This window comes from Vigna unguiculata, chromosome 2 (assembly GCF_037176805.1).
Source record: "Vigna unguiculata cultivar grain cowpea cultivar isolate G323 ecotype 2 chromosome 2, ASM3717680v1, whole genome shotgun sequence".
Lineage (NCBI taxonomy): Eukaryota > Viridiplantae > Streptophyta > Magnoliopsida > Fabales > Fabaceae > Vigna > Vigna unguiculata.
In genome coordinates this window covers 6,470,947-6,494,531 of record NC_140793.1, presented here as the reverse complement: position 1 = coordinate 6,494,531, position 23,585 = coordinate 6,470,947, and the positions used below count along the sequence as shown (strand labels likewise).

The window sequence follows — 23,585 nt, the reverse complement described above, 5'->3', positions numbered from 1 at the left end:
AAAAAAAAGTAAATCATCAAATGTGTGTTTTGAAAACAAATTGATTCTATGAAATTGAAGATTTCATTTCATGAATGCAATAGATCATATGAACAAAACCATACAAAGAAAAAATGTATAATCAATATTGTAATGAGAGAAAAAATATCTTAGAAATTTAAGTAAAATTGGTGGATATCAAACAATTTGAATCATCAAGTATTTTTTAGCAAAACATAGGTTCAACAAATGATACAAAAACTAAGGATCAAATAGAACAATAAAGATAAGATTTTAGGTTACCTATAAAAGTAAGGATTTACGTGATAAAATAATTGAAAATTGAGATTCAAATATTATAATGTGAAATAATAAGCAATAAATAAAAATACAAAAAATGAGTAATCAAACGTGTCTTAAAAAATTTGATTCAATGAAATTGAGGGTTGTGTTTCTTGTAATGCAATACACCATTTGAACAAAATTACAAAAAAGAAAAAAAATGTGTAATCAATCTTGTGATAAGAGGACATTACTTTGAAGATCTAAATGAACTTTGTGAATTTTAAATAAGTTGAATTTTTTTTTGAGAGAGAATAAAAGAAATTATATAGCTAATGAAAAGAAAAAAAGGGTTATAAAACTAAGTACCAAATAGAACAATGAATATATTTAGTAATTTAAAATAAGAACGAGTATGAAAATGACTATAGTATTGATATGGTGTCATTATAATTTAAAATAAATAAATATCTAGAATTCCTATTTTGTTTCTCCATGAAAGTTTTTTATAGTAAAGGGTGTAGAAAATTCTATAGTAGAGCTTTAATTTGAGAAGCTTCTATAAGAGAGTATAGATCTCTCCATTAACACCTATAAATACATCTTGTATTTGGCTTTTCAAGTACGAAAATTTGAGTTCTCTTTTCTACTTATCACCTTTTCCTTTAACAAAGTGGTATCAGAACTAGGTTTGATCTAGAGAGTTGAAAGGAAAAAAAAATAAACTTAAGAGATGGCAAGCAATGGATATATTACCTTCCAATTTCCTCACCCTTACAAAAGAAAATTATGAAAAATGTTGTCTTCGTACGAAAGCATTAGTAGGATTTTAAGGTGTTTGGGAGATTGTATAAAGAGGCTCTTTGGAGCCACAAGATGAAGATAAATTATCTTTAGATGACTTTGTTGAAAATAATGAATAAGGATCAACAAACCCTTACTCTCATCCATCGATGTTTGGATGACCACATGTTTGAGAAGATTGCCTACGCTACTACTTTGGAGGAAGCTTGGAAGATTTTGGAAAAATCCCTCTAAGGTGTTGACAAAGTGAAGAAGATAAGGCTTCAATCATTAAGGAGTGACTTTGAAGCTTTGGATATGAAGAAATCCGAATCAATTTCAAATTATTGCTCAAAAGTACAAGTGAATGCTAATCAATTGAAGAAATATGCAGATAAAATATAAGATGTTTGTGTGATAGAGAAGATCCTTCATCCCTTGACCCTAAAGTTCAATTATGTGATATGTTTGATTGAAGAGTCCAAAGATATTGACTCTATGAGTCTTGAAAATTGGAAGGTTCTTTACAAGCTCATGAAGAAAGAACGAAGAGGTGACAATAAAAGCCATTATAGCAAGTCCTAAAATCTCAAGCTTCTCTGAAGAATAATGGAGGATTTAGGAGTCAATGAGGATGTAGATGAGGAAGAGGACATGGTCGTTAACAAGGAGGAAGAGGACATGGTCGTGAACAAGGAGGAAGAGGACATGCTCATGCACAAGGAGAAAGAGAAAATGATAACAATGATTCAAACAAGGAAGAAAGAAGTTCTTCATCATCAAGAGCCTGTGGAAGAGAAAGAAGAAGAGGTCATGGTTCTTTTCAAAATAATATGATAAATCTAAAGTTGAATGATACAATTGTCATAAGCTTTACAATTTCTCTTGGAAATTTCATCTCAATGACATGGAAGAAAAAGAAAATCTTGTTAATGAAGAAGAAGACCTAACAATTTTACTAACACTAACAGGTGAAGATAAGGACACTTGTTCGTGGTACTATGACAATGGTGCTAACAATCACATGTGTGGATACACAGAAAATTTGTGGAGCTTAATGAGAATGTGAATGGAAATGTGTCTTTCGAAGACTCATCGAAAGTTTGAATTGAAGGAAAATGTACAATTCTAATATCTTTCAAAGATGGAAGTCATAAGTTGATTGATGATGTTTATTATGTGCCTAAATGGAAAAGCAATATTTTGAGTTTAGGCCAAATTTTTGAAAAAGGATATGAGATTCTCATGAAAGATGAATATTTGTGGCTTAAAGATCAAAATTAAAATTTGTTTGCTGAGGTCCTTATGTCAAGAAATAAAATGTTTATCTTGAATCTAAAAATTATTGAAGCTAAATGTTTGAAGGTGAGTGTGCAAGGTAAAGTATGGTGTTGGCACATGAGATTTGGACACTTAAACTTTAGAGCCCTTAAACTTTTGGGAGAAAAATAGATGGTGAATGGGATGTCTATAATCAATAATCCTAATTAATTGTGTGAAGCATGTCTTCTTGGAAAGCATGCGAGAAAAAGTTTTGCGAAAGTAGTTGCCTCAAAAGCAACTAAGCCTCTTCAACTTGTACATGCCGATGTATGTGGTCTAAGTGATCTACCTTCATTAAGTAAGAATAAATATTTCTTACTCTTCATTGATGATTTATGTAGGAAAGCATGGGTGTACTTTCTTAGACAAAAGTAAAAAAATTTTGTTGCTTCAATAATTTCAAGGCTCTAGTTGAAAAAAAGAGTTGTATCAAATACCACTCCTTATCATTCACCTACCCCATCATCTACATCTCATGCCGAAGAAGAAAGTACAAGTGAAATGCTAAGGAAGACATGAGATATACGTGACATTTATGAAAGATTTGATGAAGTCACTTATAATATTGAAGAATTATATGCCTTCAAGTAGATAGTGAGCAAATATAATGCTATCCTAGGCTTCTGCTATTTCTATATGTTTTCTTTTCTCATTTTCCTTTTTTTTCCTCCTCTTTTTTTTTCGGACCTTTTTATTTTGTCTTTTTCCCTATATAACCTAAAATTTCAAATTTTTCCTTTTTTGAATCCAAATATTTAACATAAAAAAATAAATCTTTTCATTAATTTTAAACTATGAAAATAAAAGGATAATGATTTTTCAATTTTATCCCAAAAAAACAACAAATACACCCTTTTCTTAAAAAAAATCCAATAATTATTTTCCGTGTTTGAGGATAGATAAATCTTTGATTATATGTCTCTTCGAAAATCCGATTGTTGGGAATGGTGTCTTAAAGTTAATTATTATTATTTTCAATATCTCCAACATCATTATAAATCTTGTATTTATTAAAAAAATTATGTTTATTAGTCAAAATGACTACACGTTTGACCTTCCTAGTTGTATTGTTTTAAGAATCGTGTTTCTTTTAATAGACTTAGTGTTCTTTCAATTTATTTATTTTCTCATTCGTATAAGTTGTTATTGCGTCAAATAATTTTTGGTGCATTGATAATGATTTTCATTCTCAAATTTGTGTTGACAGTTGGATTTTTGGTGATATAGACAAATACAATGATAATTCTTTTTTATAGTTACTTTTATTCTAAGTACAAAAAATGTAGTGAAAGTGAGAATTATAGTTTTAGTTTAATAACTAGTACAAATGATAGTGATTCTAAGAATCTCCATGAAAGCAAAAAATTGATGCATTTGTGCATTGAATGCGAAAATTGTTATGAATTAAATTATAAAAAAATTGGAAATATGAATATTTTTTAATAATGTGGATATCATTTGAAAATTGAGAGTTTAGATAGAATTGAATTTTCGATTAATGCGGGTACTTGGAATCCTATGGATGAAGACATGGTTTTGTTAGATTTGATGCACCAATATTTCACAACCAAGAGGGGGGGGGGGGGTGAATTGGTTTTTCAAACTTTTAATTTGTTCTTACACTTGAAAAACAGTTTTTATAAAATCTTTAACCAATTGATAAAAAGAGTTTAAGAATGCATATTGTTCAACCTTTATACCTAGATAAAATTAAAAGAGAATGAAAGAGAGCACAAGAGACAACAAGATTTATACTGGTTCGATTCAAACGAATCTACATCCAGTCTCTAGCTTTCCTTACTAGAAATTTTACTATATCAACAAGAGAAGGAATACAAGAAACACCTATGCAATTCCTAAACTCTAAAACCACACTTTCTTGAAAACACCCTTTCAAGAAATGTGCAAACTGTAATGCTCCAAGCAATTACACACAATTACCACAATCATAGTGATAACACACAAAATTTCAGATTCAAGAAACTACAAGAAACTAATACAAAAACAGTGACAGTAATGGAACAATAACACCTGATTTAGTACACAGCTTTGGTGTCAATATTACACCCTCTTCATTTGATCTTGATGATCATTCTTGATGAACACTTAAGCCTTTGTTGCAGAATTTGCTCCAAGAAGATATTCCACACTTTTCTTTTTTCTTTGGGTTGAACAATTCTGAAAACAAAAGGTGTAGTGATCTTGATTTTATAAATCAACTGTTGTCAGCACGAGCCTAGTCAACTACATCCGTTGGCTAGTCGACTATCGGGGCAGCAAATTAACAGTTTCAGGATATTACACACATGTCACGTTTAACCATTGTCATGCTATTATGGACATCATAAAAAACTTTTCAGATACACTTAATCAACAACAGGTTTCTCTAGATGCCATTGAATTTCATTTAGAAGAAAAACCTTATAAATATCGTATTGATTCTTATGAAAGAAAAACATGATTAATTGAGTTGTTCAAACTGGGACTGTTGGTAAGGATGAATTAATACAACAGGGACAAGTAAAGTAAATGGTATTTTTGTAGCAATTGGTACCATGGATTTTAAGTTTATGGGAGGTAGCATGAGATTTGTAGTAGATGAGAAAATCATCAGTTAGAATATGCTACTAATAAACTTTTACCTCTTATTCTCGTATGTTCATCTAGAGGAGCGAATAAGCAAGAAGGAAGTTTGAGCTTGATGCAAATGGCTAAAACTTCTTTGGCTTTATATTATTGTCAAATAATTCAAAAATTATTCTATGTATCGATATCTGCATCTCTTACTAGTAGTGGGGTGACAATAGTTTTGGCATGTTAGAGGATATCATTATTGTCGAACCAAATGCTTATATTGCATTTGCTGGTAAAAGAGTAATTAAACAAACATTGAATGAGATAGTGTTAGCATAAATAGCCTTGATGATTTGGTGCTTGAAGATTTGATGAAGATACATGAAGTCATTGCCTTGGAACGATGCTTATATTGATGAAGATGTGAAGATTTGATGTTTCACGTGTTGATCAAGTCTTGTGTGTGTGCTCTCTATCTGGTTTATTCATGAAGAAAATAAGCTTGAAGATTGGAGTTCATATTGTAAACTTTTTAGCATTGTATAGATGTATAAGGTCTTGGTTGTGTCTTTTAATTTGTGAAATGTTTTTCAACAGGTTGAATGGTGCCTTTTAATCTATTGGATGGCTTTTTACTAGATTAAAATGTTTGTTATAGTAGTTTTAATTGTTACATATTCAATTAGTTGATTTATTTTGGAATCGATTGATTTCACTTAAGTTAAATGAAATCAACCGATTGATTTGAAAATTAACCTATTGAATTTTGTAACAATTTGACTATAAAGTTTATTTTTCTCGAGGGAGAGGAAGAACAACCATTTTTAGCACGAAAACTTTCTGGAATCAGTGGAATACTCTCTCTTTCGTGATCATACAAATATGCAACTGTTGAAGATTGATCTTGGATCATTCTTGGAGCTTTTGGCTTGGTTTTTGAAGCTTGGAGGAAGAGGTTTGGCAGGCTAGGTTGTGCCACCACTTAGGTTTGATCTTTCTCAAGCTTTTGGGTTGTGCCTGGTGGTTTTCCAAGTTTGCAAGGGTAGTCTTGTTGTGCTTGTGTTGATTATTGTATGATTCAAGAATCATTGGTTGTAGTTTTTGCATATTTTGAAATTGTAATCTTGTAAACTTTGTAAATATTTTGAAATAGTGCAAAGTCAAGCTCAGGTTGCCATGAGTAACTGGATGTAGCTTAAATTGAGTGAACTAGTATAAATATCTTGTGCATTGTTGTTGTCTCTAACTCTTTTCATTTGTTTAACACTTTAAAGTTTACAGAAATTTGAATTGAACCATCTTTTTTATATTCTTGTGAGTTCTAGCATGATCTGAAGCTTTGCTCATGTTTGTATAACTCATTTGAATCAATCTTGTTTGATCTTTCATGTTGTTTCTGGTACACAAATTCATATTTTTGCAATTTTCTCAATTTTTCAGTCGACTATTTTTGTGATTTAATCTGTTGAATAACATAGTACTATATCTGTTTCATGAAATCAATCGATTGTCTCTGTTTTTGATCGGTTGAAAGTGTGCAGTTTAGCAAATTTTGCATTGTCATTTCCTGGTTGATTTGATTCAAGTGAAAATTGTTTTAGGCTTTTAAAAGTCACCTTATTTTTTATTTAGCCATCAACCCCCCTTCTTGGCATTTCAATCATTTCAATACTTACAAATAGTGCCCGAAGATTCACAAGTAGTTGAGTATTTATTCCATAAGGTTTTAATTGATTCAATCATACTGTGTAATCTTAAAGGAAGTTGTATCTAGGTTATTTCAATTCCATAATTTATTTATTTTTGACTACAAATGAAAGAAATTATGGAATTGAAATAAAAAATCAAAAACATACATGATCAAAGTAATAAAATAAAAGAATAATAAGAAATACTAAGAATAAGAAAATGGTATATTATGATATATATTGGCTTAACTATAAACACTAGAATTCCTATATACTAAGCATTAAGATATAGGAATTCCAGTGATTATAGACTGTCTTTTAACAATGACTTATTTATTTCTTCACGAGCCACTACATTTTGAGGGTGTCGTGGAAACTTGCCATGGAAGAGGAGATCAATTCAATGAAGAATAATGATACTTTGAAACTAATAACTCCTCCCAAAAGTCATGAAACAATTAGAGTAAAATGGGTGTACAAGGGTAAAAAGAAAGCTAGTAGAATGGTGAAAAAAAAAATACAAAGCATAACTTGTTGTAAAAGGCTACAAGTTTGCATAAGCACTAGTAAATAATACGGTATTTTATGATTAAAGCAAGGATATAGACACAAGATTTCATTTCATAAGAATTCATTTCTAGAAAGGAAGTGGATAACTATGGTGAGAGTTATGCATCAAACAAGCACCAAAGGTCAAATTTTATGCAGAAAAAGTTTTCCCTTCATTCTGCAGAATTTCAGCAAAATTGTTCTGCATAATTTTAAAGGATTTATGATTCTCTATTCTCCTTTGTGAGATCTCATTGTAGTGGCACAATAACAAATTTCCAAACAAGAAAAAGGATTATGTTTGTCTTAAATTTACCTCTTGTTTGAGATCTTTGTGAAAGCAAACCACAAAATGAAAATTACCACTTTACAAAATGCAAAACTCAAACCATATATGTTTGAACTTTACAAGCTATGTATATATTCACAAAAAGAATGGTAGATCAACTAAACACTTGAACTAAATATTCGACAACAATGCCAAAAACTTGATGATTGTTTCACAACAACCATTTCTCAGCAAGTGCATTGGTGCGTAGTTGATAGCCTCCTCCTCAAGCTAGCTTAGGCCAAAGCTTGAAATGGTGACTATGGTGGATGGTGGATTCATGGAAGCTTGATGTTAAGAGAAAATGGCTATCATTTGGTGATTTAATGGTGGAATGAAGGTTGTTTATGGAGCTCTAAGAGAGGTTAGGTCAACTCTAGAGAAATGGGTGCTAGAGGGACCTTTTGGGATGCTTTAATAAGTGACTAAGAGAAGAAGTATGACTAAAAAATAATTTCGGCAACATAATATTTTCATTCTCAAAGTGAGAAATACATGGGGGGACACCTCAATTTATAGAGTAAGGTGTCTCCAAAATGGTCCAAACCCTAAAATGCTTGACATGTGGCAATCCTCACTCTCACAAAATGAACCACTCATATGTTGCCATATGGAAAGCTACTTTATGAAAAGCCTCTCCTATAGGACAATGACACATGGTCACTACTTTTGTAAGAGAACTCTCCATTAAGGGGTGAATGAGAGCTTGACATGTGGCAATCCTCATTTTCACAAAATAAACCACTCATATGTTGCTATGTGGAAAGCTACTTTATGAAAAGCCTCTCCTATAAGACAATGACACATGGCCACTACCTTTGTAAGAGAACTATCCATCAAGAGCTTCCCATGTGGCATGTGTGGGATACCCTTCCTAAGCTTGCTTAAGTTAGGCGCAAATGATGCTCCCTACTTAAGCAAGATTGTTTTTAAAATCCTATACTACATGGCCCTTAATACAAGGCCTTTAAAGGAGAACCTACACTACATGACCCTTAATACAAGGTCTAACAATGCTCCATGATGACCCAAGTGAAAAGGAGTTTACCTTCACCTTGACTAGATCTTGCTAACTCTTCTTGAATTGTGGCTCAGCTGCATACTTGATATTTTCTCTTATATTTACTGCAAAACAACAAAATATCATTACAATTCATAAAATTCTATTTCTCAATACCTCATTATGCATCTTAAGCTAAGGAAGGTTATTTTATACATAAATAGAACCACTTGATACATGATAAGTGTCAATTTTAAATGGAAAAATTTACTTATTCTTGCACTTATCAAGTGTTTTATCAATTTTCTTATGAGGTATCTTATTTTGGAAAAAAAAATGCAATAAGAAGGGGTTCTCCCCAAAGATTATCCGATGCACTAAAACTAATTAGCATGAAATTCATCATTTCTTAAAAGTTCTATTCTTTCTCTCAACAACTCCATTAGACTCAGGTAAATATGATGGAGTTACTTCATGGATAATACATTCTCTAACACAATATTCATTAAACAATACATACTAACAACCTTTATCTTATCTAATCCTCTCAATTTTCTTATTCAATTGATTTTCTACTTTCGCTTTATAAGTCAAAAATACATCAAGTAATCATCTATATGTTTGATTAAGTATACTTTGGTGTATCTAGAATAATCATCTATAATCGTTGCAAAATAATTTTTACCACCTCTAGACATGGTTTGTTTAAATTAGCTAGATCTGTATGAATTAAGCCTAACAATTTTGTTTGGCGTTCAATAGAATGATAAGTTATCTTTGTTATTTTAGATTCCACACATATATCACATTTACTACTTTGCTTATCTTGCATATTAATTAATCCTAGTCATTGTAATTTCATAACATATGAGGAGTTCATGTGTCTTAATAGCATGCCACATATTATACAAGTCAACAATGTAAACAAAAGAACTTGATTCATTGACAATTTCATAAAAATTCAATATAAAGAGACCTTGATCACAATATCCGTTCCCCACAAGCATGTTATTCTTTGTCATAACAATCTGGTCAGATTCAAATGACACTTTAACCCTAACTTTTCCCAACAAGGTTACAGAGACTAGATTAACTCTGATTGATGGTACATGTAGCACATCACTCAAGGTTAGAACATGATTTGTCTTGGAATCACTGAGATACACATGTTTTTTTCCATTCCCCACACTAGTATAGGAGGAAAAAACACTTTTGTTTTCTCATGTGCCTGATAGAACTAGAGTATACCACCCATTTGCTAAAAAAAGACCACAATAATTATTTCTTCTCCTTTGGCTATACTTGCCTCAAGAGGACTGTCGTTCCTAACTCTATTTTCTTTAAAAGTAGGGTTGCATTGGGATGAAAATTTTTAAAATTAACGTTACTCTATTTTAGAGCTTTAGCAGATAATGTCCCAACCCTTGTAGCAACACACTTCTTAGTAGTGTCTTTGACTTTCAAATTATCCAAGAAAGGTTTCACAATGATTGTCTGTGTTTTGGAAACACTATGTGATTCTCCTAGTGTATAACTGGTGTTTGTGTCCATATTGTTAGCTCTAAGTCCTTAAGATTATTGTAAAAGCTGACAAAACCTGTGGTGTGTTGTGCAAGTTCCCTACGATACAACAAGAACTTCTTGGATTTTTCAAGGATTTCATAATCTATCAAGAAAACTCTTTTAAAGAGTAAATAACCCAAGATTTTAAGAAAAAAAAGTAGAGAAAGGGCTTGTGAATGTGTGTTTGGAGGTAAATCACTATTTATATATGAGGAAGGGGTTTATGATGAGCCAAAAATCCCTTAACTTGTAGAGGAAGACTTCAACAACAACCCAATGTTCACACTATTGTGGCTTGCGGGCAACGTTCAAGAATTGGCAAAACGCTTTCAATCAAAGAAGTAGGATCTTTGGTTTCTTATTGCATAAAAGGGATGATCACACTTAAGTTGTTTTATACTCTATTGCAGCGACATAAGCTATATTCTTTTGCAATATATTGGTTATGACAATAACTTCATCCTCTTTCGTTAAATTTTAAAAATTCAACCCTTTTAAGTAAATTAGCCTTGATAGGTAAATAAACAAGTTGTCATCAAGGTGACTTAAACATTATATTGAGAAGTGACTTTAATTATAACTAATTTTCACAAAATTAGTTTACATATAAGATGAAAATCATTATAAGTTAATTTTATTCTTAGTAAATGTAGGATATCCATGAGGAAAGAAGAAATGACAAAGAAACATCGAAGGATAGACTTTTTTTGTCAAAATCAAATTAAAATTTCAATAATTTAATTTAATGAAAAATTAAAATAAACGCCACATTATGAAATGGTTGTTTGGGAGAATATTAAGAATAAATGTTAATAAGAAATAACATTACAATTGAATTGATGGACACAACTTTTACAAAATTCAAAGAAAGAAAGAATAAACAACAACATTATTTTCCAAAAGGTTTAAATACTCGGATGGTACCCACTTTAGGTGAAATGTGTCAAATTGGTACCCCACCTTAAAAAAAGTGTCAATTTGGTCCCCAAATTAGTTTAAGTGCATCAATCAAGTCCATTTTCATTGATGCCGTTAAAATCATTAACGTTGACTTATTAAGGTTGTTTTCTAATGCATTTTTTGGACACATGGTATTAAATTAGTTTCTGACGTGGAATTAGTTTCTGATGCATTTTTAGACACGTAAAGCAAAAATTGAAAATAATGAAATAAGAATTTTATTTTCGAAAGGGGGTGTTTTGCAATTAGAAGAGTATTGGTCGAGGAAGAGGACAAAGTGAAGTGAGAAGCCCAATAGAGGTGATTTGCGGTTTTTCTTCAATTCAGAGTTGAAATTGATCTTTGAGCTGTGATTGAAGGTGCGTATTTGTTCAACCTGTGTCACATTTATGTTTGATTGTGTTCTTGTGATAGTTTTAGGGTTTGGGGTTTAACCCTAAACGTTGTGGAACAGGATGTTCAAGATGAAGTTGGTTTAGAAGGTGGGAGTGAGGATGAGGCAGAGGTAAATAGTGAGAGTGGTGATGAGTTTGATATAAATAGTTTCAACAAATCTGAAGGGGAATTTTCTACTGATAATGAAGGATATGAAGTGGAAGATGATCTTTATGATGTACCTGTTGGAGGCGATGATGAAGTGGAGAATGAACTATATGAAGTTAGAATTAAAGAAGATGTTGTTGCTGGAGTGAGAGGTTCTTCTGGCCAAAAGTCCAAGATTAAACATGTGGATTAAAGAGGGTTATCTGATATCGAATGGGAGTCTAAAACATTTGATAGTGATACAAGTGAGGAAGAAAGAGACAGATATGGTTGGAGGACTACAGTTGGGAGGTTGAGACTTACTTCACTGAGGTAATCAGAACTTATGGGTTGCATAGTGGTAAGAAGCTGAAAATATTTAGAAATGACAAAAGAAAAATTTGTGTTAAATGTTTGGGTGCAAAAATTAAATGTAAGTGGTATGCCTATTGTGCTTATAAGGTTGCCAAAGTACTTGGCAATTGAGGAAAATTATCAACAAGCACACCTATAGTAGGGAATTCAATGTTCGACTAATGATTTCAAAATGGTTGAGTGGGAGGTTGGAGAAGACATTAAGAGAGAATCCAAATGTTAAATTGACTGACTTGAAAAACAAGATAGGTAGGATATGGAACATTGGTGTTTCTAGGTCTATGACCTTTAGGGCAAGGTCAATGGCATATACAAACATTGATGGATAATTTAAAGAACAATATAAATGAATTTATGATTATGCATATGAACTTTTAAGGTCTAAACTGGGTTCAACTATTAAAGTGCATGTTGAGGAGAATGAGGGCAACCTACTATTCAAACGACTTTATGTCTGTCTCAAGGCCCACGAAGACATCTTTGTGTCTTGTAAGACTATCATTGGTGTAGATGATTGTTTTCTAAAGGGCAAATACGGTGATGAATTGTTGACAGTTGTGGGAAGAGATGGAAATGACCAAATGCTTCCTTTGGCATATGCAGTAGTCGAAGTTGAGAATAAGGAAACATGGAGTTGGTTTTTGGATTTGATGATTAGGGACCTTCGTGGGCCTGAATTGTGTTCCACTTATACATTTATTTCAGACCAACAAAAAGTAAGTAATAATTTTTTCCCATGTTTTGAATTCATCTTCCACTGTTGTGCTTATAGTAATGCATTTTTGTACACTCATTTCATAGGGACTGCTCCCAACATTGCAAGAACTCTTGCCTGGTGTGGATCAAAGGCTCTACGTGAGACATATCTATTCAAATTTTAGGAAGAAATTTTTTGGGAAAAATTTGAAGTTGTTGTTATGGAAAGCAACATACTACACACATCCTCAAGCATGAGAGGCAGTAATAAGGGAAATCAAAGAGCTGAATGTGGATGCTTTCAAACACTTGATAGTTATCCCTCAAGGCATGTATTAATAATTTCTTTATTTTTTCTGTACATTATGATCTGTTTTTAAAGCCAATTTTGTTTTGCTAACTAGATTTTGGTCAAGGTTAAGATTCACAGCCGAACCTGCATGTGACACCTTGTTGAAAAATATGTCTGAGGGGTTCAACAATAATGTAGTTATAGGAAGTGGAGCATAACAACAATTCCCTACTACCACGTACTCATTACAATTAGATTTTTAAATCTAAATGTTGAAGACTTCCTTCCACATTGGTTTCTTAGCTCAACTTATGAAGAGACATATTTGTCATTGATATACCCTGTCAATGGTCGTCATCTATGGGAAATGACTTCTGCATGTGATGTCTTACCTCCTACTAAGAGGGTCTTACCTGAAAGACCAAAAAAGAAACGAAGACTAGAGTCATGGGAATTGAAGAAGGACGACACTCAACTGAGGCAAGGTGGAACATGTAAAAAATATGGGATATGTAGACAAGTAGAACACAAAAGAACTAATTTCCCATAAACTCCTCCGACACCATAACAACTCGCTCCATCTACTACATACCAAGGCACCCCAACAAGCCAAGATCCTCAAGGAAGTCAGGCAACCCACCCATCTGGAGCATTTGAGCAAAGTCATCCTACTTAAGTTATAGATCCAAGTCAGATAACTTCGACTCAGCCAACCCTGCCACATGAACCACAAAATCAAACTCTTCCCACACAAACAAGTTAGATTATTGCATCCCATAAAACTCAGTCAACTACAACAACCATTTATAAAGAGAAATTGTTATACAGGAGGGGCCCAATATTGAATCCATGAAGACTTTATATCATGTCATTTTGTACTTCATTTCCTATTCGAATGTGGGATATTTTGGAAGAAGGTTGTTATGTATTTAAATGCTTAGCATTTTATGTCTTTTGAACATCAATTGTGTATCGACTTTAATTAGTAGGTTATGTGTTTTGGAGAACAATAAAAATCCATTACAAAAACAGAAACCAAATACATAGTTTCCAAACAACTACTGCAGCCACTTTTACAACATATCATCAAATTTTGTACAACTTATAAACCAATTTGACACACTTCACCCATAAAACATATAATCCCTGTTAAAAATTTAACCCATTTTTCAGAAACCATAAGTGATTTTTCTAGAGTATATATCTTTCTCCTTTGTCTCCCTGTGATAGCATCTCTTTCATCCCTATTATTTTCATTGAACCACTTGAAATAATTGCATCCTTTAGATTCTTCATTGCCTCCATTATGCTATTTACAGAAAATTAAACAAACATAAGAAGAAATTTGTTAGGGCAACCCACAAATTGCTTTCCACAAAAACAAATTATGGAAACCAAAAATTAACACCATAAATCATACCTTGTAGTTAGAGCAATCCAGAAATTGCTTTCCACAATTCTTAATTATTTTAGCCACTCTCAACAATGCAACCTTCCCACAATAGCAGATTGGTGTTCCACCGAGACCCCTATATGAAACAACAGGGGAGGAGACGCTATGCTTTTGTGAACCCTATGAAGAACACACACAACCCTCACTGTGAGACATTGGATAATTGATCGAACACCACCTCTTAAGGTCTGAACCAGAAACTCGAACACCACCTCTTAAGGTCTGAACCAGAAACTTCAAAGGAGAAGAAGAAGAAGATGGCTAACAGGCAAAACTATTTTAGGGTAAAAAAACACATTCAATTCCTTAAAGCAATATATTGTACACGTAACACTGTACAATTATTTTATTTTACACATATTCTTTAGTAATTGACACGTATCCATTCTTCATTGTCACACCACTACAATCTTAACGTCGTTTTTGATAATCTAACGGAATGGATTTTATTGATGCACTTCAACTAATTTGGAAATCAAATTGATACTTTTTAAAGGAGGGATACTAATTTGACACACATTAGTCAAAGTGGGTATTATTCGAGTAATTAACATTTTTAGAAAAAAAATGTATAAAAAGAATTAAACAAGAAAGAATTAAAGTGATTGAGTTGGTTTTCCAGATGCACTTGTGAGTTGTGGACGAGTGAATTAATTGACAAAGGTGCAATGCTTCCTGATCTCACCGTTGGAGCCGGTGAGGACCTCTATGGAACCCATTTGCACCATTGCCTTGCCAAACTTGTGAGACCAACCAGCAGCATCGTTGGCATTGGTGAGAACCATTTCCCTGGTGGACTGCGAGTTGAAAAGCGTCTGATCCGACGTGAGCAGGCCACGGTGGTTGATGAGTCCGTCGTAGTATTTGGTGTCCAAACGAATGGGAGTGGAAGGATCAAGAGACACTGTGGGGTCTGAGATGGAAGGTGGCGCAGGACAGTTTGCTTTCAGGGTTTCAGCGTAGGAAGAGTCCATTGATGGGTCTTGCGTGAAGGTGTCATTGAAAGAGTACAAACGCTTGGAGAAGGCAGAACAGTGCGACACACCAATGGAATGGGCTCCTGAAAGTGTCACCATTTCATCTCCAGACAAACCCTTTCGTGAAAGCCTACTCACAAGCTCATCGGCACTCAGTGTTGGTGCAGGCAGATTCTGTGCCGCTTCATCGGCGATAGAGACACGACCGTCTCTGCGTCCTGTCGGAACGTCGTAGTTTATGCCACCCACTTTGAGAGCACTGTCTCTTGCTGCCAAGGCCAATATGTCTGCACACGATACCGTTTGAGGACATGCAGCCTCCAACTGAGCCTTGGCGTCCTCAATGACCTCGAAGCCACGCAAGCTTGGGTTGTTGGCAAAATGGTCTCTTTCTGCTGGGTTACCCGGCGTAGATGCTAGCAACACGGAAGCGTCGCAGCCCTGAAGAAATGCACGAACGAAATTGATGAATCGGAATTGGAAAATATGATAATAGTTGAGAGTGGTTGAGTGATTGATTTTACCCTGACAAAGCAGTCGTGGAAATGCATCCTTATGAGACCAGCGGCTATGCCTGCGTTTTGAGAAATGGCTTTGTTTACAGCACTTCTCACTATTTCCTCCGCGGATGGACAGGTGGAGGCGTAGAAACCCACTTTGAGAGACGCTGAGGCGAATGAAGAAACCGAAACTAGAATGAGAACCAAAGTTGAAATGATTGGAAGGAGGCGTGGAGTGTTGATATCCATTGTTGTTGTGGGTTATTGCAGAATTTATGAACGAAAGTAAAGTTAAGGAGAAGCGAAAGGAAGAGTTGTGATTTGTATATACTTTGTTGTTGAGGAAGAGGTTGAGAGAAAGAGAGGCGAAGGGAAACTATTTATAGGTTGTTTTCAAAGAGCTCGTTGAGACGGTCATCATCAAAGTGTCTGCGCTTGAACTCTTCTCTTTTCTTCTTCTGCCTCACTTTCTCTTTTAGTGTTTCATTATAGGAAAATTAGGATAACATATATATATTTACCACTTGCAGACTTCCACTCAGAATTTTTCTTGGTCTTGTGGCTGCATGCATGTGGCATATTTAATTACTGCAATTTGATGTTATTCACATTTTGATAGTCAATGGTTCGTTTCTTCAAACCTTTTTTGGACATAGACGGCTTCAAGAGGAGTCCACCGGATAAATTAACTATATAAATCTCTCCTTAAAACAATCACATTTCTCACATTTTTAATCACCTTATTATTTCCATTATTTTATTTTTAATACAAAAAACAATTTTTTTCATCAGTAACTAAAAGAAATACAGTTATAAAAACAACTACAATGTATTATAATGTATAATAATAAAAATTGATGATTAATAACTTAAGTAAAGTTATGATCTAATAATAACTCTAATAAATAAGATAAACCTTATACATGGTTGTGCATAAATAATATTGCATAAGAAATAATAGAGATGCAATTATATTAAAGTTATAAATTTTATTACGTTATTTTAATATATCTAATTAGTAACTAAATTGATCTCAAAAATTAGGTACCATTATTTTGGTTAAAAAAATGTGCTCACTAAAAATTAACTATCTCGATTTAAATTATCAAAATGAATTATATATACTTTAAAAGCCTTATCGAAAATTATGAAGTCTTGACAATAATGTACTGAGGATGAAAAGGAGAAGGAAATAAACATATTATATAAGTAGTTGGAACGAAAAAGTATTGAAAAAATACTTTATTACAATAAACTTTGATAATAAAATATAAACCCTGAATGCAAAAGAATAGCGTCGGTTAGAAGCGAACGTGAAAAGGTCAAAGCCAACTCTAATGGAAAAGTAGACGGAAAAAATCATGGAAATTAGCCTTAGTAGTGTCGATCAGCTGTGGCATTCTTGTAGTGATAAAAGTTTTAACATTTGAATTGAAAAAATTTTGTATTTTATCAAATGAAAAATAGTAAAGGGGCAATTTGATTATATATATTCCTAACAGTGATACTACAAAACTAAACCCTAATCATAAGTCATGGAAGTGTGAAAATGGAATATTGAATTGTGGAGTTCGCTTGGATTTACTCTGAAGAGAGTAAAAAGAGAAGTGAATATATTGAGTTGTGACAAGATGATACAAGATGATAACTAAATTACATAAATTTAGTGATTGGTGCAATGAAGAAGCTTAGATAGTTGATGAATAACTAAGTTCTTGGGAGAGTGACAGAGAGAGCAACAAAGAGAGCATAGAGGAAGAGTAAGAGAGCAGTGGAATTGACTATGAGAGCCTCTTGGCTGCGAAAAAGGTGTAAAAACTGGAAATATTGAACCAAACCAGTTTCAGCTATGGCGACTGCAAGAAAGAATATGGCCATGCCTAGAAACCTGTGCCATGGCATAAGGGAAGCTCTAGTAGACATTTCTGCACCAGGGAAGAAGTAAGAGAAGAAGCCCATGATATACTGAAAGGGAAAAATTATGATGAGAAAAATATGAGAAGAAAATTGGAATGATCTGAAGATAGAATGATTAATGGATTAATATAGGTATACCTGTAAACCAAATAGGCATATTGCTGAGATGCCTAGCCAAGAGTGTAAGGTATACATATCAGGAAGATGAGCTTCTTTCTTTGAGTTGAAAATTGCAGTGATCCCTAGAACTCCAGCCACCAGAGCTACCAGATGCAATAGAAGGTGAACCACTTTCACTGACCTCCTTTTTTCAGGCACACACTTGTATATCATCATAGCTGTTGCAAATAATGTTGTTCTGTAACTTATACCAAAAAATGGAGACACTGAACAGTCATGAAATTTGGTTTATATCACTACTATTTTAAAATTTATGTAATTAATTTATTGTAAATTTGGATATTTTTAATTGAATGCTTATATTACATTTTTTAGTCTATTAAGTATTTAAAAATTTTATATTTTTTTAATTGAGTAACTGCTATTTAAACTTTTTTCTTAGTTGGATGTCCTTATTATTATTATTATTATTATTTGGTCCATCATCTTGCTTAATTGCTTACATGTATTAAAAAATGTAAGGTTTTTTTTTATGTTAATATAAATTGATATTTACCATTAACATATAGCATGTATAAGGATAAGTGATTATATTGGATTACACATGATTGATACTATCACCACCTACATAAATAACGGTGACAGCGAGACTTCTTTAATCTTCTTTAATCGTTATACACTAGTGTAAAATAAGCCTACCACGACACTAGATAAAGACGATTATCCAAGAACCGTCTTGGAAAAAGTATAATGACACATTTTGTTATTTTCACGTTATTTTCAATGACAGTTATATGAACAATCGTTAGCATTTTTCCGACTTAATATATATAACGATGGTTAGAATTAAAAATTGTTGAATTTTTTCAAATTTACCATATATGACAACAGTTTAGAAGGACAATCGTCATCATATTTGCCTTTCATTTTCACATTTACCGTGAATTCGCATTCATGCCGTAGTTTTTCATCACAACTTGTAGCTTGTAGCTTTGAAGGTTCCACCATGTTACATGGTGATCTATCCTCTCACTTAGTAAAAGGTTTTGGTAGATACTGTATTTTATGGTGATACCCTAGTTCCTATACCAACATCGGAGGTTGGTATTGTATCGCAAGCATTGCAAACCTTCATTGTCTGGCCCAAACGTCACATGAGGATGACACCACAGATTGAATTGGTTACAACACACATTGCATCAGTTTGTATCTCCACTAATATTGTGACATATGTAATATGTAGTATCCTAACTAGGGATGTCAATGGGGCGGTAAATCTAATAAGTCTCACATCACTTAAGATTTGAGGTTAAGCGCAGTTTAAATATTTCTTCTTGCCTCCATCCTTCAAGGGTCTTTTAATAGAGATACACATTATGTTAAAATATTTTTATTATGTTATTTTTAATTGATGAGTTAATATTTTTAATTAGATAGATTAAAATAATTATTAATTTACATGTTAAATGATTCTATTATAATTAATTGAAACTTAGTTTGTAATTGTTAATGATTTAAATTATAATGGTAATGCACATTTATATCTTTACAAGAATATAATATATAAAATTTATTTTTTAGTTATTTTTAGTTTACAAGATAAAAATAAAAACGGATCAGCAGGCCAAGGCGGACTGACCCGTCTTTGGTCTGCCAGTTTGATGAGTTAGGTGAGCCAGAAAGAGTTGGCAAGTTTAAAATTCCAATATTGTTTTGGCAGACTAGCCCGTCCAGCCAACCCACTTTGCCACCCATAACGCACACATAAGCACAATATTATCTTAGTTTTTATTTTTATAACCCTTCTTCTTCTTCTTTTCACTACACACTTTTTTTTTCTCTCTTTTAATTTGTTTGGCTTATTTTATATTCATGATATCCACCATAGTTCCAAGGTAATTTCCCTCTTATATATCATAACCTTTGTGTAGTGTATCATTAATTATAGTCAATAATATACTTTTGTGTCTCACATTTGTATATTTCTACTCCATTTTAATATTTTTATTTATTTTGACATAAAATTATTTGACTCTTAATTTCAAATGTTTAATCGTATAAACATTTCATTTGGTAGGTAATATATAAAACTTGTCTTTTTTATTCTCTTTGATCCTCAAATGTTATTTCATACAACAAATTTTGGTTCTAATTTGGAGAGGGACAAGATTAGAACTAAATTGGGACTAAATTGAATAAAAATAAATAAATATAAGGACTAATATATGACAATGACACTTGGTGTTAACATGACACGTGACACGTACATTGACATATGGCACCACCATTGACCTGACACATGGACAAAACTTTAAGAAAAGAAAAAACAAACTACGAACTAACATGTCTCGTGTCTTTAACGTCATTGGTCAAATCTAACGAAAATGACCTAACTAAATCGTTTTAACAAAAAATGGGACTTAATAGATTAAAAAAGGACCACATGTTGACAAAAAAAGAAGATGTACATTTTAGTTCAATAAAGAGTTTTGATGATAATGACTTATGGAGAAATGTGAAAGTCTTAATGATGATTCATGGAGAAATGTTGAAGACTTGAAGCTTAAAGAATGCATGGATTCAAGAGTACATTGAAGACTTAAGAGTTTAGTTGTTGGAAGTTTTTGTAATCTGTGTATCTTATTTGAAATAGTTAAATTAGTAGGTCAAGAGTTCAAAGGTAGAACCCAAGCAACAACAATGGAAGAGTTTTAATTTTTGCAAAATGGAATAATTGATTATCTCATGTGATGATCGATTATCTTAATAAGAAATGATTATTGAGAAAAGCCACTATGACAATTGATTATCACTTATGATAATCAATTATCAGCGACAGTTGTGACTTCATCTCTTGTATGATTCAAGAGAGGTGTGTTCTTCCTTTGTGTGATTTAAAGGAAATGTTTATCCTTGTGGATTTCAAGGAAGGTGTCTTCATCTCTTATGACTTCAAGAGAGGTGTTTTCTATCCTAAACTATTTTTATTCCTATTTGTAATCAGTTTATTTTTAGTTTGTTTTGTATTATTTTGGGTTTTAATTATTTAATGCTTTTTTATAGAAAGCATTTGTGATGGAGGAAAATGAGCAAGAACTCAAATGAGCATGTTTTGGACAAGAAAAAAATCAATTTGAAGCAAATACCTAGGTCAGGCGCCATTAAAATCACGCCTAGTGCTTCAAATACATAATGTTGTCAAACTACACAAGGTTGAGCGGTGGAAAAGTGAGGTTGAGCGCCTACAAGGCTGAGCGGTGAAAAGTGAGACTGAGCGCCCACAAGGTTGAGCGCAATTCAATTCGTAAAACCTGACCCTGAGCGGTGCTAAGACAAGGTTGAGCGGTGGCGTCGCTGACATGTCGAAAAATGGGTATTTAATCTTGCTTCTCGCGAGGTTTTGGGCATTCCTCATTTTTCATGATAGAGAAACTCTTTTGGGTGCTTGGAGAGCCTCTTGGAGGTTGCTAGGGGTGTTTGGAAGCTCTCCCATTCCTCCTGGGTCTTCTCCTCCATTCATGGTGGGTTTTCCCCCTTTTGGAGTTGGAGAGGAAGATGGGTTGCGTTTGGGAGATGGAGACGCGAATGGGAGGCGCAATTGGAGCATGGAGTGACTGCTAAGAACCTTGGGAAAGGGCTTGTATCTTCTCTTTGGTTTCCATTTCTTCCCTATCTCTCCTATTTATAAACCTTAGGTTCTCCACCATGGGGAGCTAACCCTATTTGCTGAGATTAGATGTAATGAACTGAATTATTGTGTAATTTGTGTTGTTAATACATATGCTTTTCCATTTCAATGTTAGTATTTGATTTCTATGCTTAATGTTTGCTTTGGTTTGGACATCCATGCATGATTTGTGATTCTTGAGGTATTGGAAAATGTCTTTTGAACCTAGAACTGAAATTGAATACCTAATGGAGCTTTTATCTAGGGATAGAACATGATTCATTAATAACCTTAAAACTCTTGAACTTAATGCATGATTGCTTGTTGAGGATTCAAGCAATTGAAACTTGGTGAGTTATTATAGGCTCAAAGTCACTAAGGATAAGATTTGAGTATATTGGTGATTTGATTTTAACTTGAATATGGAAATGAGATGTTAATGCATGAGAATGAAGTGAATGAAATCTACTCTTGACAGTTGTAAATACTCTATGTTAAATTTCTTGTTGCACACCAATTGTTTGATTAAAATACTAAAAAAACTTTCTTTGTGTTTTTGTAAGCTTTGTTGTTTATTTGAGTTGTGAATTGTGAGATTTGTCATTGTGAGATTTGCTATGTGTGACCAATGCAGTTATCGTTTTGCACACAGAAAGACAATTACCTTTGTTACTATTAATGTGGTATTGAGGTAGTATTTTACATGTGCTTTTGTGGTATTAGTGAATGTTGAGTTGGTGAATATATTAATTCAAATTAATAGCGTATTGAGAATGACCATTTACTATTTTGGAAACTACTTAATTAGATAAGCACGACTGTATATACAAAATCTTACGAAGAAAAAGACATATAATTGTACACAGAAAAACACTTAAGAAAAAAAAGGCAGATGATTGTACACAACTGAATTTCCCTTCGACAGTAACTGTCTTCCTGTTTCAATTTTTTGTACAAAATAAAGTCCAGTGTGACATACTTGTTTGAGGCACCACTAATGTTGTCTTCCTGTTTTAGATATTTTATACAAAATAAAGTCCAGTGTGACATACTTATTTAAGGCACCACTAATGCTTTTATGCCAACATGAAATATCATTGGATTTTTTTGGTTCACTTCGTTTTAAGTTGTGTAAGACCCGGGAAATTGAAATAAACAATAATAAATAAATTATAAACAATTGTGGGTTGGAAGTGCACTCATTTCCTACCAATGAATCTGAGGATGTCCATGGATAAACTGGCTGAATTGTATATTCGAGAAGTAGTTAGATTGCATGGGTTCCAGCAAGCATAATATCAGATCGTGATCCGGGATTCACTTCACGGTTTTGGCAGTCCTTACAAGCAACGCTGGGGACCCAATTGAGGATGAGTTACGCCTATCATCCCTAGACGGATGGTTAATCTTGTAGGACTATTCAATCATTGGAAGATTTGCTTAGAGCGTGTGTTGGATCACTTGGGTGGTTGGAGTGAAGTACTTCCTTTGGTGGAGTTCACATACAACAATAGCTACCACTCAAGCATTGGGATGTCGTCGTACGAGGCCTTGTATAGGAGGAGGTATAGAACGCCACTCTATTGGTATTAAGATGGAGAGCCATTGACTATTGGACCGAAACTGTTATAATAGTTGACGGAGAAAGTCAAACTGATTCAAGATCGAATGCGTGCGACACAGAGCTGGCATAAGTCGTATGTAGACAAAAGGAGGAGGCCACTAGAGTTTAAAGAGGGGGATCATGTGTTCCTCAAGGTTACACCAACCACGGGCATTAGGAGAGCGATCATATCTAGGAAGTTGACGCTGAAGTTCATAGGACCGTACCAAATCCATAGGAGGATCGTTGGTCAAGTGGCATATGAGATCGTGTTGCCACCACATTGGGCAAACTTGCACAATGTGTTTTACGTGTCTCAATTGCGGAAATACATTGTAGATCCCACTCATGTGTTAGAGGCAGATGATGTCTAGTTCAGGGAAGATCTAACTCTAGACGTGAGCCTAGTAAGGATATTAGACTCTCAGGTCAAG

At 33.4% G+C, this 23,585-nt stretch overlaps 1 protein-coding gene and 1 pseudogene across 1 annotated transcript; both read right to left on the bottom strand.

The window, feature by feature from the left end:
- Positions 1–14,826: 14,826 nt before the first annotated feature.
- LOC114174183 (peroxidase 5-like) lies at positions 14,827–16,179 on the bottom strand. Its single transcript, XM_028058972.2, has 2 exons — positions 15,869–16,179; positions 14,827–15,785 (listed from the first exon to the last, which is right to left on the bottom strand). Exons 1-2 carry the CDS (start codon positions 16,091–16,093, stop codon positions 15,018–15,020), a joined length of 993 nt encoding a protein of 330 aa, XP_027914773.2. The 5' UTR covers positions 16,094–16,179; the 3' UTR covers positions 14,827–15,017.
- Positions 16,180–17,551: 1,372 nt separating this feature from the next.
- LOC114174405 (putative ascorbate-specific transmembrane electron transporter 1 pseudogene) lies at positions 17,552–18,097 on the bottom strand (annotated as a pseudogene).
- Between the last annotated feature and the right edge of the window lie 5,488 nt (positions 18,098–23,585).